Source organism: Exophiala spinifera, assembly GCF_000836115.1.
Source record: "Exophiala spinifera strain CBS 89968 unplaced genomic scaffold supercont1.5, whole genome shotgun sequence".
NCBI classification, from domain to species: Eukaryota; Fungi; Ascomycota; class Eurotiomycetes; order Chaetothyriales; family Herpotrichiellaceae; genus Exophiala; species Exophiala spinifera.
The window spans coordinates 2,679,478-2,697,719 of record NW_015622517.1 but is presented as its reverse complement, the minus strand read 5'-3'; the positions used below and the strand labels follow the sequence as shown (position 1 = coordinate 2,697,719).

General features: G+C 51.4%; 6 protein-coding genes and 1 non-coding gene across 7 annotated transcripts; 3 read left to right on the top strand and 4 right to left on the bottom strand.

Moving 5' to 3' along the window:
* Positions 1-581: 581 nt before the first annotated feature.
* Positions 582-1,388, bottom strand: PV08_07544 (proliferating cell nuclear antigen (pcna); the record flags this gene model as incomplete). Its single annotated transcript, XM_016381873.1, has 3 exons — positions 582-599; positions 664-953; positions 1,034-1,388. 3 exons carry the CDS (start codon positions 1,386-1,388, stop codon positions 582-584), a joined length of 663 nt encoding a protein of 220 aa, XP_016234975.1.
* Positions 1,389-1,956: 568 nt separating this feature from the next.
* PV08_07543 (uncharacterized protein) lies at positions 1,957-3,510 on the bottom strand (the record flags this gene model as incomplete). The annotated part of the gene is made up of 4 exons (XM_016381872.1): positions 1,957-2,160; positions 2,220-2,547; positions 2,609-3,120; positions 3,184-3,510. 4 exons carry the CDS (start codon positions 3,508-3,510, stop codon positions 1,957-1,959), a joined length of 1,371 nt encoding a protein of 456 aa, XP_016234974.1.
* A 1,268-nt stretch (positions 3,511-4,778) lies between these two features.
* On the top strand, positions 4,779-6,805 carry PV08_07542 (uncharacterized protein; the record flags this gene model as incomplete). Its single annotated transcript, XM_016381871.1, has 8 exons — positions 4,779-4,902; positions 4,967-5,127; positions 5,207-5,326; positions 5,396-5,608; positions 5,667-5,922; positions 5,986-6,276; positions 6,342-6,468; positions 6,532-6,805. 8 exons carry the CDS (start codon positions 4,779-4,781, stop codon positions 6,803-6,805), a joined length of 1,566 nt encoding a protein of 521 aa, XP_016234973.1.
* A 903-nt stretch (positions 6,806-7,708) lies between these two features.
* PV08_07541 lies at positions 7,709-7,815 on the top strand. The gene has a single exon. It is a non-coding gene; the product is annotated as a tRNA-Thr (tRNA).
* Positions 7,816-10,629: 2,814 nt separating this feature from the next.
* On the bottom strand, positions 10,630-11,527 carry PV08_07540 (uncharacterized protein; the record flags this gene model as incomplete). Its single annotated transcript, XM_016381870.1, has 3 exons — positions 10,630-10,767; positions 10,830-11,128; positions 11,179-11,527. The coding sequence occupies 3 exons, from the start codon at positions 11,525-11,527 to the stop codon at positions 10,630-10,632; spliced, it is 786 nt and encodes a 261-aa protein (XP_016234972.1).
* A 2,063-nt stretch (positions 11,528-13,590) lies between these two features.
* PV08_07539 (uncharacterized protein) lies at positions 13,591-15,404 on the bottom strand (the record flags this gene model as incomplete). The annotated part of the gene is made up of 2 exons (XM_016381869.1): positions 13,591-14,737; positions 14,791-15,404. The coding sequence occupies 2 exons, from the start codon at positions 15,402-15,404 to the stop codon at positions 13,591-13,593; spliced, it is 1,761 nt and encodes a 586-aa protein (XP_016234971.1).
* A 902-nt stretch (positions 15,405-16,306) lies between these two features.
* PV08_07538 (uncharacterized protein) lies at positions 16,307-18,006 on the top strand (the record flags this gene model as incomplete). The annotated part of the gene is made up of 3 exons (XM_016381868.1): positions 16,307-16,869; positions 16,978-17,647; positions 17,806-18,006. The coding sequence occupies 3 exons, from the start codon at positions 16,307-16,309 to the stop codon at positions 18,004-18,006; spliced, it is 1,434 nt and encodes a 477-aa protein (XP_016234970.1).
* Between the last annotated feature and the right edge of the window lie 236 nt (positions 18,007-18,242).

The window sequence follows — 18,242 nt, the reverse complement described above, 5'->3', positions numbered from 1 at the left end:
GCTACGCGATCAGTTCCTCAAGCGAGACATAACAAGCTAGACAGGGGGGTTTGGGCAAAGGTTTGTCGTACATGACTGGCGATGGCTAGCACTTTTGTCTCTGGTATCGACAACTGTTGACTGGCCATTGTGACGGCTTCGGCATGGAAGCAGATATGTAATAGGCAGATCTTCAACGCGCACGAAAAAGAATCCGTGCTTTCTGGAAATGAACACAGTTTCAAGTCTATGCTAACATTGCTGTGGTGCTGTTTTTGTGGAAAGAGTCATAGTCGTCCATACTCGTACAGTCTTGGTTGAAATTTTGATTTACGTTGCGCTCGGAGATGACGCAGAAACCTTATCTACGCCCTGCCGATAAGGCTGGTCAACCGTGACGCCCCCTTACTACGCGCCGCCCCCCAGATTTAACATTCGGCCATCATAAACACATCATATCCTGCAGATCGACTTCGCGCATCGTTCAGTAATGCTCTACGACTGGTCGGATCAAACGTGCCACATGAACCACGAATCGTTCCTTGACCCTGACTTCATCATGTCTACCAAATCAATGATCCCCTCTTGCTCTACTCGACCGTTCATTCGTCGTCGCCGATCTAGAGATTCAATAATCAGTACATGCCCCGACAAGATGGCTTTTTGATAGTCGACACAACATACCTTTGGAGCTAGGTAGAACCGAAGGAAACTGCTGCCAGACAGGGTATATTCGACCAAGAGGGGCACTTCTTGCGAAAGGCAGAGCTTGACCCTGGACGACAGGCCGCTGGCCTTGCAAAAGTTGACGAGGTATTTGAGGGAGAAGGTCAACGAGACCGGTTCGGAGAGGTGGATGGAGACGTTTTGTTCGGGCTTGTCGACGTTGCTGTGCGACCTCACGGTGACACTACCATTCCCGATGTCGCCTTGACACGCGAAACGAACGCCGTCCTTGCTGGCCTCGATGGACACTATATGTTGCCGTCAGATTTTACGTGTTTCGTGGGGGCCAAAAGGTTCACTTTCGACCCTCCCTTCAGATCGGACGTACCTGATTCTGACATGGCCAGTAGATCGCGGCAGATGCGCGCGAACTCGTTGCTGGGCATCTCGATCGTGGCGGCGTATTCGGTGTCTGGGATTCCCAAATGCTCTTGATCAATGTCCATCAATTTGATATCGTACTCGCTGAGCCGGTCCGTTTCACTGCTCTCGAACACCAGGTTGACCACGTCGGGTGCGTCTTCGGCCTTGAGGGTAAGGATGTCTTCGTTTTGTGCGGCACGGAGCACCTTCGTCAGAGAGTTGAGGTTGATGCCGAGCGCGATGTTTCGATCGCAGCGGTAGGGGGAGAACATCTCTGCCTTGAGCATCATCGACACGAGGGCGACGTGCGAGTTGTCCATGGCCTGCAACGCCACACCGGAGTCGTTGCAGTCAAAGTTGCAATCCTGGACGAGATCTTTGATGGCGTCGACGACCTGTAGTCAACCGGTAAGACATTTTTCTGGTCACCGGAGAGGCAGAGCAGTGCTCTTCTACAACATACCTTCTTCAGCATCGCCGCCTGTTCTAAACGTGCTTCCAACACTACAGACAAGTCAGGAAACCGTCGTTATCGAGCTGGTCCCGAGACACACTTACTGGTGACGGTAAAAATGAGCTTGTTCTCGTAGATTTCTGATCAACAACGGTGAGTTGGGAAAATGCTGCGGGATGGATTTGAGTGTACAGACTGTGGTGGAATCTTGGACGGAATTTTGAACATCAATGAGAACGCGGTGTCATGACTGAGCGCGAACGCGCGACGCGGTCTGGCGGGGGGTAATTGATTTCTTGGCGACCCAAGCAAGCAAATGATACATTAATTGTCTGCAACGCTTTGGGTCCCGGACGGCGCCGCTTTTGAGCCCGGGAATCTCTACTGTATTGCGCTCTCTGGGATCACCTCTTCGTATATTCAGGTACGCTACTTTATAACTTCTCCAGCCGCTCTACATACTCGAACCTTTCTGTCGGTGGTAAGCTCCATTGTCTTGCCAATTCGTGATATCGTTTCTTGTATCCAAGATGTTTCAGCCTGACTTGCGTTGCCGTCTTCAACTGATCTCGGCCGACCTGATGCTTGTGTGCAGCGTCCGGTCCGTCTGCAATGCGGACGAATCTTGCGTAGGTCCACTATATTGATCTCGATTAGCATGCAACGGGAGTTGACTCAATTTCGCAGATCGACATACAGCTTCTGGTAGGAACGTGTGCTGCGTCAGTCCCTGACCGGCAAACATTTGCATGCACTCATCAATGATCTTCGTGACACCCAAGGGCACCATGATCTTGGATTGAGCAATGGCGTGTCTCCCTGCCACATTTCCGAGAAGATCCATGGTCTCTGCGGCGTTCAGTACCACCAGTCGGAGGGCATCGATTTCCATTCTCATATCAGCCAGCCTTTCGATGTTGCTGTCGAATTCCCCTATCAATCTGCCGCGAGGTTTCTTCCTTACATCAGTCGCTCTAATCAGGGCATGTTCGTATGCGCGCTCAGCTTGTCCGAGGAGTCTCATGCTACGATTGGCTTCTTTCAGTCATATGCAACAAATGCAGCCATGCAGATACTCAAACTCACCAGTGGTGTATTCGACCAGGACCCAGTCGACCCTGGGCAATCTCAAAAGCCCTGCCTTCTCCCAGTATGATGTTCTCCACGGGGATTCTCACGTTCTCGTACAAATACTCACCGTGGCCTTCAGGGGCACAGTCGTAACCCATAATGGTCATGTGTCGTACCATCTTCAGACCTGGGGTATCTCGGGGCACAATGACGGTCGAATGCCGCCGCCACGGATCTGGATTGTCTGGATCTGAGCACCCCATGAGGATATAAAACTTGACCTCCTCGTTCGCCATCCAGTTGCCGTACAATTTCCTTCCGTTGATAACGTACTCATCACCTTCTCGCGTGATACGGCACGCGATATTTGTTGCATCAGAAGCAGCAACATCAGGCTCTGTCATCGAGTATGCCGAGGACCACTCTCCTTCTAGAAGCGGCTGCATCCATTTCTTCTTCTGCTCGTCGGTGCCGTACTTAGCCAACAGCTCAATGTTTCCAGTCTCCGGCGCATGACAATTGAGAGTCTGTCGTTTGTGACACAGTCAATGTCTTGATATGCTACTTGGTGCTTTATCAGACTTCCTTACCATAGGGGCCCAGTATACTCTCCCAAGAAGTTCGCAGCAACATGAATACTCGAGGATTGTAAGCCCAGGGCTTTCTTTGAAGTGCTTAGGTAAGAAGAGATTGAACAGGCCTGCTGCTTTGGCCTTCTTCCTCAGTTCCCGAATATAAGGCGGAGTGGCCCAGCGGTTCTTTTCCAGCTGGGCTTTTACAATGTGGTCTGCCGGAACGCATTCGTTCTCGACCCATTCGTATACTCGTGCGATGATGTCGAGTGCCTTGGGGCTCAATTTGCTCCTATACCCTGGAGGAATTCGAGCCAATGAAGGGTGGTCTGGGATCAAGTTCATAATGCCGTCTCCTCGTGACCTGGGAGAGTAATCTTCTTCTCTGCAAAGCGAAGGAGATTCGTTTGTTGAAGTAAGTTCTTAGAGCGCACTGGACCTCTTGTTAGAAATATCAGGTTACACCGAGGTCAAAAGAACACACGAATCGTGCATGGTTCAAGTAGCACGAATCAACAAGTATATTACTCGAGACCCAGACATCTGCTATGAATCATGATACCTGGTCGTATTGGATCACTCCTCCAGAGATCGAAGGTGCCGTTCTGACATGAGTAGAATGGAGACACTGAGTCAGCTACCGAGATCGACCTCGGCTCAAACATAAGCTGCATAAGGCGACCTCGATATTACAAAATTCTTATCGCTTGCCCACATATCCCATCTCATTGACTTCCTGATCGGGCGTTGATGTTGATCTCGTCACCGTATGAGGACCAAGGAGACCATTTTTCTCACCAGGTGGTAACATCTATATATCGTGGATTTGATACGATCGAAGCCTGGCAGCTGGACATGGACTTCACGTGGTCGATCGGCCAACTGAGAGCATTCTTGTCAATCTGGCTATATCAAAGCCTGTCACCAGGTTTGTCTCTGAGCGAACATCTCGTACTTCGGTAGGACACTTTTTCCAACTTGAGTTTCTTTTCGGCCTTTGACAAATGTTTCGGGCGTCAGGAGGCTCCAGGTGCTGACTTCATATTGAACACCGTATTTGGGAAGAGACCCCGGGCACAACAATGAGGCAAGCCCTCAACAGGGGCAGTTCTTTCCACGAAGGCAGTTTCCAATTTATTTTTGCCCATTCTGGATTGAGACTTGACCTCAATCTGAAATTGTGGTCGAGCAACCTTCAAACTTCAGTTATTTTACATATCTTCATTCTGGTAGAACCCCTTCTGAGGTCGACTCGTTCATTGCAACTTTCTCATGGAGTCATGGTGCGTAGTCAACCAATTCTGACACAGACTTCTGAAAAGAACGCCTGAGACTGCCACTGGCCGGTGCCCTAGACCGGATCGATGAGAAAGTGTGAGAATTCTGACTCGTAAAAAGGAGAGTCAGAGCATTTCCCCCACAGTTTGACCCTCGGACACAGGCTGTGCGAGGCTGGGGTAATCCACCTCCGCCCGGGGTCGTGGGTCCGGGGACGTGACTTGTTCGTTCATAAATATCTCTTTCACCGCGGTGAGGCCCAGTCTTATATACCGCCTTACGGACTTCAATCTCACGGTCACGTACAAGTGTTCCGTACGGAAAGATCAGCCAAGATGGGACATCATGAAGGTGTCAAAAAGCAAAAGATCAACGCTTATAACGTGTTGTTGTTGTGTTTTATTGGCCTTGGTTCCATGACCTATGGCTATACTGCCTCTATTATTGGAACGACTCTAGGTACGCATACTGTCTTGCTGATAGAGCTCCAGCGGACCAAGGCTAAGGGACAATTGCCGTATAGGACAACCGTCGTTTATCGAGTACTTCGACCTTGCGACCAGAAGTAATGGGACCGACCTTATTAGTACCATGAACGGCCTTTTCCAGACCGGCGGCGTCCTGGGAACTCTGATGCTTCCGTACGTAGCAGACCGCTGGGGCCGCAAGTGGGCAATTGCTGTGGTATGAAATCGAGCGAGCCTCCATACAGTCTACCTTCATCGGGATATGCATTACTGACACAACAATGTGATCCATCTAGCCTGCGATCATTGCTGTCATCTCGGGAGCCTTTCTGGCAGGCAGCACCAACATTGGCGAGTTCTTACTGTTTCGCTTCTTTGCAGGCGCCGCAGCCTTCATGATCCTGGCGGCCGTTCCAGTAAGACCAGACCTGCGGTTTTGGGTTTGCGAGATTTCGAGCTCCCCTTGGTTAACTCACGGAAAATAGATTTGGATGTCCGAGGTTGTACCCGTCGACTTGAGAGGAGCCTTGGTTGATGTACATGCCGTCTTCTTGCTCCTCGGGTACACCGTCCAGGGCTGGGTTGGATTTGGGTTCTATTTCTGGGACGGAGGTGCAGCCACATGGCGACCGCCCCTTGCTCTCCAATGCGCTTGGCCTCTTTTTCTCCTGTGTGGCATCTACTGGGTGCCTGAATCTGTGGGTCATTCCCTCCTAACGCCTTGCCGATCGATGCTGACAAAGGGTGAATGCGTAGCCTCGCTGGCTAGTCATGCAAGGCCGCGACGAAGAAGCAAAGCAGATTCTCTTCAGACTGCATTCCAATCCGAATGATCCGGAGAATGAGTTCGCCAATGCCGAGTACTACCAGATTGAAAAGCAGATTGCCATTGACAAGACTTTGGGTAATTCGTGGATGCACATGATCAAGAAGCCATCGTATCGGAAACGGTGCCTCCTTGCGATCGGGACAACTGGTATTATCCAGTGCTCTGGAGTATTGGTGATCAACAGTGAGTACAATTTCTGGGATAACAGGTCTTAGAGATCTACCCTGACTGACCATTCGCGAATAGATTACGGGCCGACGTTATATGCGAATCTCGGATTCAGCGCCGTCAAGCAGCTTCTATACCCGGCTGCCTGGCTTACCATGGCTCTAGGAATCAACATCCTGGCCATGGCCACAGTCGACTTGTTCGCGCGGAATCGGTACATGGCATTCGGGGTGTTGGGCTGTATGGTCACTCTCATCATCGAAGCCGCACTGGTCGCCGAGTTTGTGCCTTCCAACAACCACGCCGCGCTCCAAGCCGCTGTGGCCATGTTCTTTATCTTCCAGATTTTCTATGGTTTCTGCCTTGATGGTAAGCGCCGATTTGGTCGCCCCGTCCGGAGGGCTCTCGAGTTCTGACGTACAATGACACCACAGGTACACAATTCAGTTACCTCAACGAGCTCTTCCCAAGCCACATCAGAGCGAAAGGTGTATGTCTGGGAGTGTCGATGATTTCGCTTATGAACATCATTTGGCTTCAAGCAGCGCCGACAGCCTTCAAGTAAGCCAATATTGGAGAACGGCCCATTCCGAGTCCGGGCATTGACTGACACTTGCTTGACAGAACCGTCGGCTGGAAGTTTTACCTCGCTTTCATCATTCCCGGGACCATTGGTGGATTTATCATGCTGTTCTTCTTCCCCGACACCAAGGGCGTCCCTCTGGAGGAAATTGCCGCGATCTTTGGTGATGCTGACGAAGTGGCCATCTATCAACGTGACATCGAAATCGACCATACGACTCATAGTATCATCGCCCATGGCCACGAGGCAGAGAAAGTTGGCGTAGGTTTGACTGAAAACGTCGAAGCGTCCAAAACAACAGACAATAATGTCTAATGTTTGTGCACAATTGAGCCACTGTCAGTAGTAGCTCCTGTTGGGGATGGTACTGTTTGTTTATAGCCATGAGTCAGTCCACGACCAGAGTGTGCAGATAAGTAAAGACCCCGGCAATGTCTAATCAAAAATGGTCCAGCTTTCCCATTGAGCCTGCTTCCAATGCTAGCATACAGCACCGTCCTGCTGGCAATGAGCAGCGAGGTTTCCAAACTACGGTACTCGTTGAAATCATTGCGTATGTTGCAAATTTGGGATGAACCTTTACCCAACTTCAGAGTACTTGCTCCCGCCGTCAATTTAGTGCTTCGGGGTGTGGAGGTTGTTGACAAAGGCTGTCATTTCACATGTCTTAGGCATGAGTTCAATCTCTGCGGCGGTGCATTTACGGCCGCTTGATATAACCACTTTTGGGGTAAAGTGACTTTGTCGTGTCAACCAATACTCCGGTCAAGACATGCTATCGTCTGATCGAAGAACCGGTACTTCTGGAACTCGCACAGCCAGGAGTTCTTCCCACGGGCCCAGATGTCGCGGCACGACCTCAGCGTTTCGAGCGGAGTCTTGAGCGCGTAGCCTCCGGGCAAAACAGCGGACGAGGAGTCGACCTGCGAGCTGTTCAAGGGGTTCAAGTATTTCCATTTAGAGATACACTCCAGTTCTAGACTCTAAGCATAAAAAGATAAGTTCCTTATCCTAGTAGTTTACGTGAAAAGTGAGAAGCTCAAGAGTCCACTAAACTATATCTATCATTAAGAGAGTGTGAAACGACATCCTTAGCGTTGTGCTTAGCAAGTCAGCTTAAAATTCTTCTCCACCCATAATTATTAAATCTCAATTTTCAGCCAACTTTGGGCCCGCAATCCACCACCAACACCGGTACGTGCTTGCGGAGCCTCTCAAGCCTCTATGGCGCAGTGGTAACGCGTCGCACTTGTACCACTGGAAAAGTCAAACTTTTCTTACTACTGAAAATGCGAAGATCACAAGTTCAATTCTTGTTGGAGGCAAATTTTTGTATCCATTTCTAGAACAATTCATTAGCCTGTCGACACAAACTTCCCACGGTATGGGAGGGCTAGACGCTGGATGTGAATTTTTTGGCTTTTTTTTAGTTTAGTTGAGACTTCTAATTCGGTGCCCAGATCAGCTAGGAAGCCATCTCAAGTGGTCCGTAGACGTAGATCCAGTATTCCAAGAGCTCGTAGAGAGCAGCAGTGTCCGGGGACGGAAGATTGAGGCTGTTTCAAGCTCTCACTACCGGGGTTCTTTAGCCGCAACACCTTGCCAAGCTCGTATGAGGCTAGTCCTGAGAGTATCATCAGATTAATCCTTTTAAATCAAACCTAGTGAGCTTCACACATACCAGGTAAACGGCGAGCGAAGTCTTGTATCTCTGTCCAACAATTCGGAGTGGGCGGCAGGATTGATTCGACCGGTTCTCCGGCTTGCTCAATCAAGGCCCTCATCCATTTCCAGTCGAAAAATGAAGTCGAGTATTCTACCCATAGACAGTCAGGCTGTGGACCAGCTTCAATCCATACGTGTGATTTCTTTTGAGGTCTTCGCGCTTGGAGGGAGTTTATGTTCTGGCGGGCCTCGGATCCTCCGAATTTCTTGAAAGCTCTTTGGGTCGGAATAGCCCAACTTTCTGCGATAGAGAAGGAAGTGACGTTCGAGGCCCCTGCTCTCCCCTTGAATAGTGCAAGTGTGTATCTGGATGCGAAGATTGGGCTCCAAGATTCTGCAGCTCGCGGTTAAAGATTATCTCGAAATGATATCGCAAAGTAGTATATGTGGTATGTCCCTGACTGGCGTAGGATTCTCGAATGAGTACTTGATTGCAGTTCTGTTGGCCACATTGAAGTGGACTACCAACATGTCAATGCATCCGATGACGTTCGAGATATTCTGGCGTGAGGTAGCAACAATACTCGCAGCCCTTTTCGTGGCATTGCCAAACGCAATTTAGGTGAGCGGACAAGAAAGTACCGTCATCCAGTATCTGTGGCTGAGAAAGCTTGCACACTCGCACCCAGGCCATGGGCAATGTAGCCTACCTTTGGACCGTTGAATGGCTCCTTGTTGCGCCCGTTCTCTAGCCGGCTGGGTACTGCAGACGTCTGGTGTACCCTGTGCTCTTTGTGTGGCAGGCCGCAAAGGCTCTCTCATTGATTTGGCCAAGGAGGGTGGTGAGCAGAGTAGAGATCTGCGGACTTCGCCAGACTGCCGGAGCATTGCTCAGGAAACATGGAGTTGGGGCGATGACAGAATTTGCCGGCACCGCCATGATCGTTGCCAGTATCCTCTCAGCCATCTCTCGGTATTGCTGGGATCGAGACTGGAGGAAGAGGGTGTATTTATTTGATTTTGCTTCAGCTTCATATTTCGGAGCGGCCGGCGCGGAAAAGAGAGAGTTGCTATGGTTGATCAGAGCGTCGAAGCAGGAATTTCAACAAGAAAAATTGGGCGTTGTTCGAGCGCGGGTGAAAGATAGAGACGATAGTACGTGAGGGATTAATGGCCATAACAATTCCATGTCCCTCGGTACAAGTACAACCTTACCATGCATAGGGAATATTTGGCCTCATCATGGCTGCGTACTATGAGGTCTCGTTAGCTTGCCTATACTGTGTCCCAGGTCGGAGGAAGCCTTAGTATTCTTCGAGTTCTAGAGCGTATGAAGTGTTACAGCCACGTCAAACTCGTCATGTCTGGGTGGGACCACGCCAGTCTCTTCGCTGGTCTTTCGGGGTCTCTCGCCCGCAATGGTCGCACGAATGAGATGTGTTTCCGCCATGCAGGAGGTCCAGAGTCCTGGGACGGGTGCAAACCCCCATTGTAGGATAGGGAGGGTGTGCGACAGACGGCGCTGCTCGGGAAGCGAGGGCAGGGGATATCGTTGCCGAGCCAGCGGACGGGCGTCTTTTCCAGGGTGCGAAAGTGCCGAATAGCGAGGAGCACAAGGACAAAAGCCTGTCGCCACGTGAAGATACGCAGCCCTGCTGTGTACCTGGGTATTGTACTACTGGTTACTCCGTACTAGGCACCACCAACGCACCATCATGGGCCCAGTTCGTAGCCCCTGTCTGATCCTCAGCCTTGCGAACTTTAAAGCACGCATCCCTTCGTTCCCCCTTTCCCACGTTGCTCGCCACTCGTACCGTCGTACACCCGTCCGCCACTCGACACAAAGGTACCAAGTCCGCTTTTAGAGCTGACAAAAAGCCCATGGGATGTGTTTTTCCGCACCGGGATTCCCGAGAGCTATTGGAAATAGGATGATGACATCGCCAGGCAACATGGGCTTTGCGAAAGACTGCTATGCTAATGAATGCATGGTCTGGGGATCCCACCCTCGAGTTAGCCGCATTGTCCAAAAGGCTGTGCTCGCAACTAATCTTGCTCGCTTTCAAGGCTATAGTGCTCTCGTTCTGACAAAAACATCTCAGGCCAGCCACATGCTTACAGTTCTGATGGCGAAAGTCCCTCTTCGTGATCTGAAGGGGTTGAAAGAAGAGGTTGAGAATGTGGCTTCTTACGTGCGTAAAACATTCCTGTGGAATGATGTTAAAAAACTTCGTCTAGAATCTAAAATCTACCCATTTCTTTTCTTGGCTCGGTGAAGGGGACCTGATCGCGCCAGCGCGCAGGTTGATACAATTTAAAAGTTTCCGCAGACCACCAACAATCATATTCTCTGCCACGTCATCCTCCCCAGCGTTTTGTGGCGATTGACTAGTCAACTAGACGTCCGTAGTCGTCGAGATAACTAAGGAGGCTACATTAGTGGGGACTCTAGGAAGTACCAAAAAATTGGATGTTCACCTTTGCAAGTAAGGAGAGAGGCGGAAATCTGGCATCTGCGCTGCTCTTCGCAAGAATCGAACGGCTCTGTGGAAGTATTGTTCATTGCTGTGAGAGTAAGTGACATTGCCCAGGTGCATAAGTGATTCGGCGGCCTGTTGTAACTCAGTGTGAGAATCAAGAGCATGGAACATGCGGCACGCGTCGCAACACTGACCTCTGAAAGTAAGTTGCCAGTCAATCTCCCATCTACCTCAGCAACCTCAACAGCCCTCGCGAGGAAGTCGACTGCTGGAATCAGCATACCACGAGCTTCTACGTAATCTGCCGTATGTGCTCGAGCGTCAGCTTCGACATTGGCACGGTCTGCTTCTCGAGCCTCTTCCGAGGAAGTGTATCCGGTCCTGTCATTGGTGCTGAGTGGCCTGCCGCTGCTGCCACTCGATGAGCCGCCTTCTTGACGATGTATTCGTGAGAGGGAGGCCTGCGCCCGCGCGAGCCAATTCTGGCCGAGACCTAGTTCACAATGAGCTCAATTCGCGCAGGAGGCGCCACAGTACACTAACCTCGGAGGGCGTCTACGTCATTCGGGTTTCTCGTGAGTAGAACAAGCCATTGAGCCATACACCAGTCTGCGATGTCAGCCACTCCAGTACTGTCGGCCTCGGGATATGCTATCTTCTGCAATGCACTGATGACGAAGGTTTGTTCGTTAGCATACTCGGGCATGTAGACGAAGCCTGTTCTCTCGAAAGTCGACACCGCTGCCCTTGCAGCGACGATTTGTTGGGCCCAGGGAATAGTCTCTGGTGAGTTCTCGGTTAAATGTCGAAGATCGCGAATGGCTCTCTGGATTTGGGCCTCCTGCGCCAAGTCCAAACCATCGTGAGGAAGCCGGCCGTTGCGGGTAGACATCTTCTCGTCAGGTATGCCTGCTGATGTATCTTGGTTTTCGCTGTTGAGCTGTTTTTCTCCTGCCGGCTTTTATAGCTTGCTTTCGCACAGAATTCGCGTCAGGGGGTGCATTCTATTGTCGGTGTTGAGTAATGAGAGGAGGACGTATGACCAGAGAGAATCCGGCGGTTCCCTGTAAGATCCACAGTGTAGGTTGATATCTCTTCACGCTTCGGGATTTGACGTTGACATAAACGGCCTTGAGATATAAGGATGGTGAAACTGCAAGACCGTGCACATCCTGAACGAATCATATAGTTGTCGCAGCTTGACAGAAGCCTTCTGAGAACGACAGGAAGACGTATGATGGACCAATATCACGCCGTCTCGGACCCGCCACAAGCCTGTTCTCTTGCAGAGGCTCGTAAAAGTCTAAACTTGCAGCTGGCGTGTGGCAAACGTGTCCATTCAGGCCCTGGGAACGTCGGCGTTGTGCGAAAGTGAGATACGTGGGCGGCCACGACCACGACCCAATCCGAAGCGGATCGCCGTCTGAGTTCACAACACGAGGGAAGGGGGCACCTTACTAGACCAAAATAGACCTCCCTTGCAGTCCCCCATTGCGACATGAGCGCGTGCGCCTGGAGATGGTGGCGAAATAGCAGAACCCTGAGGCCAAAGAGCTTGGGTGTCCTCAAACGCCTGGGGAGGACAGGCTACTTCCTGAACAATCTAGGCTCGAATCATCGTGCTTGAATGCTGGTGAATCGCAGCCCGCGGTAGGAGAGAGATCCATGAGCCTCGTCCAGCAGACGTTTCCTTTATCAGGAAAGGGACGCACTGCGACCGTGAAACTTGGTCTGAATATCCATCACAGGTAAAGCGGTCATGGGTGGTGGGATCTTCTCTCCCCTTGGCGGGATTGTATGGCGCAGCAATAGACAAGAATGCTAGCCTGTACGAACGAGCGGATTTCCAGATTACATTCATGCCATCTGCCGGGATGATACGGAAAGCACGTTGAGTTCTTTCTTGAGAGATTAGAACAAACAGGAGGAGCTGCTGGAAAGACAGATGTCATAGCCACGATGAGCACGCATGTTCCATGTTCCCATGTTGATGACGCCGGACGAAGAACAAACCGATTCATCCGTTGAGCCGGGAAAGCGGGAAGAGGATTTCATAAGGATTTCATAAGCTTTGCTTGTCAAAGGCCTAGAAAGATCCATGACGATGGCCGGCACGGAAATACTAAATGTCCGATCTTCTGATCTAGTAATCCTTTACTCCGGACTCCGTGAATCCAGCCAGGTCTAGAGGGATAGTCTATATGTATTCTTTAGGTACCTAGGGAGCTCCGTGACTTTAGGTAGATAGTCAGGGTACCCACGAAGTACGGATACCATACTCAACACCGCCTCTACAATACGGCGCACACGTCCCCGGACGCGGAATCCCGCTGTCGCAGAAGCCAGCCTCCGGAAAATCGCTCGTCAACTCAAGCCAGGGCTATATCTTATGCTAGCCTTGGCTACCTTTCATTTTTGACATCTGTTGCCCGTCATTCCTGGCGATCAAGTATCTAGAACCCGAATTATGCACGGACTTCTCTCGCCTTTGAGACTGTGGCACAGCGACCGGCTCGCATCCTAGTTTACAACCCCAGTGGCGCCAAGTCCTCGAGTTCTTCGCCAGCTTCATCAAATGTGGACCGCCACTACGATCTCGAGGACGTTACACAGCAGGCAAAAGCAACTCATCATCGATGATTGACCGGTTCCGCCTCAGGCTGAAGAGGGCCAATGGACAACCAAAGCGCTCCAATGCTCATGTTGCTCTCAAGAAACAGACGCATCATCAAGCAGACCATCAAAGTTTTGCCAGACCAGTGTGCTTTTAGACTCCTCCCTTCCGTATTAGTGCTAAAATCGATTGTGTGAAAGATTCAAATGACTCCGGTCTATGAGATTCGTGAATGTTTGTTGGCGCCTATGCCCAAGGTGTCGTTGGGTGGGAGGCTAAAATGGAGTAAGGTTACACCTTGGGAGATGGTAGACCAACTTCCAAGTGCTCCTGTGGGGGCATCATATCGATGTTACTCGTGTTTCTGGTCGAGCCAGGTTGGGACGGTGTTTGATGACCATCTGCAGCTCGCGAAGCATGTTGGTCGTGTTGTCTGCATGTTCTTGCATGGTCGCGCGTTTTTTGCGATCCTGCTGCAACTTGCTGAGTTTTTCTTCACGGCTCATTGGCGTCCATGACATCCTCTTTCGTGGCATAGCCACAGCCTCAAACACTTCTCCGTCCAGCCCACCATCGGAAGAGCCCCTTTCGTCGCCACTCAACAGTCGGAACGCCTCCGCAGGACCGCCATCAACGACGGTCAGTCCACCGAGGCTGCTAGGAGAAGGGGACCCAGGAGATCGAATGTCACTGGATGCTCTCGAAGACCTCCGTTCGAGATCGGCATCAATATTGAGGAACATCGTATTTCTTCCATTCTCCCATTGGTTCAATGTGCTGCGGATTTCTGCACCCAAGTTCTCATAGCTACGGGTGATAGCCATGCTGAAGGTAGAGTCGTCCTCGTTTGCCGATGACTTTTGCATTTCCTCTTTGAGTAAATGTACTTTGGCGTTGAGAGAGCGGATGGAGTTCACAACGGCGTCAAAACGACGCATCTGCGCCATAGTGTGTCGTTTCTGAGGAGTCATTATTTCCAAGTCGGTCTCGTTGGACGCGTTATCCTCTGCTGTCTTGCTCTCAGATCCGCCGCCGAATTCTTCTCGGACAAGAGCTGCACGGACTACCTGGGCGTTTCGAGAGAGTTCGGCTTCGAATTCTTGCAGGAGCCGCAGCGTGCTTCTCCACTGTCGAATGTTATACCATGTGGAGCCTGTGCGAAGTGCAAGTAGATCACAGAGGAAGACCTTTCTCGCCATTAGGTGCAGTCGGAATAAAAATCGTAACTCTTTCAAGGAATCTTGGGCTTCTTTCGAGATATTATTGGCAAATGTAACAGCGTCGGTATAATCTTGCATGGAAACCTCGTAAATGTCGTGGTAGCTCTTCAACTCAAGTTCTCGAACGAAGGGCTGCATGGAATTGTGGGCGTCGACAGACTGACTGATACTGCTAGTCAGGGCCGTTCCGAGCATAGCTCGAAGCTCTCGACAGCGAGATATTGCATTGTTGTTTTCAAGCCTGCTGATAGGCGGCATAGGGTGACTTCTAGACATGTTTGAGCAAAGAGATCAAAGAAAGGGGCTGGCGGCTAAACTCACATCTCGTAGCCTCGTGAAACCACTTCAACTTCCTGTATGAAGCGCAGTCCTGCAGTAGTCACAGTGTCGAGGTTATAGGACTCTGCAACCACTTTTCCCAGTACTGAACCCGCAGACCGCCGAATGAACTTCAGATATTGCCGGCGTGCAATGTATGCCATCACGAATAGGCCCCCTAAAATGAGGAGAAGAGAGATGCTTTCTTCAGACCACGCAACAGAATGTTTCGTGTGATAACGCCGCCTCAGGAAATGGAGAAACCATGCTATTGAAAACGAAACCACCGCCGTCATAAAAGCACCTCTTGGTGAGAAAGTGGCTGTGTGAAGTGCTTGTTCCTCATCTTGCAGATGTCTCCTGGGCTTCGGGTCATCTTGGAGTAGTTGAGAGGCAACGATCGTGTAGCGAAATCGCTCCAGAAACTTCTGGTTGGCGACGTCGGTGACGGAGCCCGCAGTTTGACGAAATGCTCGAAGGCGTTCATGCAGTTTAGGAAGGCCTTGGGGAGCGAAGGTGCGCGGAGGAGTCTGAGGCAGATCGGCGGATTCGAAAGGTACAGCATCTGCTTCCAGGTACTCGGCTATGGGCGACTCATTGTAGATTAGAGCTTCCATGTCATGGTCGATTCATCGAGTGACTGAAGAGGCGAATGACTTGCAGCAGTAGTGAAACACTGAGCGAGTAATAAGGGTATAGGTTGAGGAGGAGGCAGGGAACGATGCGCGTGCGGTGTGACAGATGTGGTATGGAATACGTGGAGAGTGGAAAAGAGCACAAGCCACAGTCGATAGCACGGGTTAAAATGAGCACCCTGCTTCGCCTGATGAGTCCCGGCTTTTTGTGTGCGGATGACGCGCCGGCGTGCTGACAGCAATCTCAAACCCTTGTACTCGGTAGAGGGCGAATAACAATGACACCTTTGTACTGACATGGGTGGTGGCTGTGACAGGGCTCACTAGGCCCAATTTTGTGCCCGGGGTTGAGAGGATCCAGCAAAACCTTACATAAACACCAAAAGCCGGGCGAGTCTCGTCGCCGTATCATTTTTCTGTGTCCAAATTTCTGGCCCTGGTTGTTCTGACGTTTCCTTTGGAGTCCTCGAAACACAATAGCCTTGCGTTGTTGTTCATTTCATCATGTTCTCTTCAGTCTTGCGATGCTGTCGAGGGCTGTTGTGTTTCTCCGTGCTTGACGACACAAAAACCTCACGGTAGCTGGCACAAAATGTGTTGCCATTTTCCCCTTGGCTGGAAGGGAGAGGGCTTTGTTCTCCAGAACAAACGGAGCTCAAGATGAATCGCGAAACTTCACAGAGTCCTCGTAACTTATACGTCCACTCACGGTGCACTTCACATTCACTTCCTGAGGGTGGCAGTATCAGTATCATGGCTCACCGGTTTCAACACACAATGTAGGTGCGAAAGAACTCTCAGGCAGTGAAGCCACTTCTCTCAGTTCCATCTCGCTGCCATCAAACACGTGTCAAATTTCCAGAGATAATCAACCAAGAATCATCATGGAGCACTCGCTATCCGGAAGAATAGAGGCCGGAGGATCCTCTGATGGCACCGTCGTCGCGACTCCTGGCGCCGCCGGCGTCGACGACAACGTCGATCAAGAGGTGCGTGACACACTTGCAGAAACACCATACGAGGAAGCCACTGCGGACGAAACGACAGACTTCCCCCCTCTCCCTGACTTGGGTAATATCGAAGCGCGTCACCTTCGCAGAACCTCTAATCATGAAGCGAGGACACTGGAGCGTCAAGGGCTTCTGTACACAGACCTGTATCGCCAATTGCAGCTTCGGCCCGAAAGATATCTTGAATTCTACACCGGTGTTCTGTGGCCCCTTCGCTACAACCACCTGGAGGAGGTCCAAAGAGGCACGCCAGCAGGCCACAGAGCATTAACGAACCGTCTCTTGAGAAGATATGGCGACACCATATGGCCCGCGACGTCCACGACTGGATCTGGATGGCTCATTGACGACGCCGAACTCAACGAAGGTGAAGTTCGCTTGAAATATGTGAAGCCTCCCAGCAGGGCCGGCGCAAGCACAGTTCCTGAGAATGGGCCGTAAGTACCTGCACCTCATTCACCTCGTTTTCCTCTGCGCGCCACCTGGATATAAATTTCTACCTCTCCTATCCTTTTTCATCATTTGCTGATACCACCGCGCACCAGATTCTTCACCATCTTCGACGCTTTCTGGGCGCGCATGCGCAACGCCATCTTCACCATACGCACTCAGTCAGGTGGACGTCCCAGAACCAGCAGCAACAGGAACGACGATCCTGCCGCCGCCGCCGCCGCCCTCGACCAAACAATAATGTTCCTGACCCGCGAAGAAACCAGAGCGTCCCTGGACCACATCCAGGCCCGGTTGCTTGAGGTCTTGCAGGAAAGCGACCCTCAAATCTTCGCAGAGGAGTGGGTTGAAATGTTCGGGCGCCTCCAGGTGATCGAGAGTGATCTCCCCATGGCTCCAGCCGTGGTCGCAATGGTCAACGGGACCACCGATGAAGGCCCTCCTCCTGCCATGTCCAACGAGCCGTTCATCAGCCAAGGCAACCCGGTTCGAGATCCCCAGTCGACCGTCCCCCCGACCATCATCCCCAGCGTCATGTCTGTGTGGATCACCACGGTCTACGTCCCGCCCGACATGACCGCCGGAGCCATCGACGGAGCCATCGACGGAGCCGCCGCCGCCGCCGCCCGATCCTCCCGCCCGATCGTCTGGCTTGACGCACCAGTCCGGGAGCGCGACATGCGTCACTTCGTTGGAGGCGTCAACGCGCGCGTCGTTGCCCCGCCGTCCAAGATCAAGGGTTACATGTTGAGCTACGGCTGGAGTGTAAGTTGTCTCTCTCTCTCTCTCTCTCTCTCTCTCTCTCTCTCTCTCTCTCTCTCTCTCTCTCTCTCTCTCTCTCTCTCTCACACACGCTTGTACCCACGACGCGCCCAACAGAGTATTGTAGTGTGCTATGCTAATCCTTTGTGTTCCGTGTCCAGGATGTCTGCCGCATTATTTGGACCGGTCCGTTCAGCAGCGCCGAGAGAGATGACCAGGGAGAAGAGACGAAGATGGAGACGGAGACGGAGACGGCACTTCTCGAGCAAGGCTGGACCCAGCTCCGCAGCGACCTCGAGACCGCTTCTCGCGATCGTGTCAATATCTGGAGAATGAAGGTGGTCGTCATCGCTCTGCCTTGAATCGCGAGAGCCTTCTTCCTGTCTACACCTCCGGGTGACATTGCGACAGACATACTTGGGGGTTAAAGTCCTCATCGATTCCGTGTGGATTGCGGAACTTCAGTTATCGTGCGTGTCCTCGTTTTTTTTCTCGGTCCTTTTCTTGAATGCGAACCATCAAAAATTCGAGATCGAAGAAATCAAAATTCGACATGGCAGCACTCAGAGTCAAAAGAATCAGAATCAGAATCAGAAAT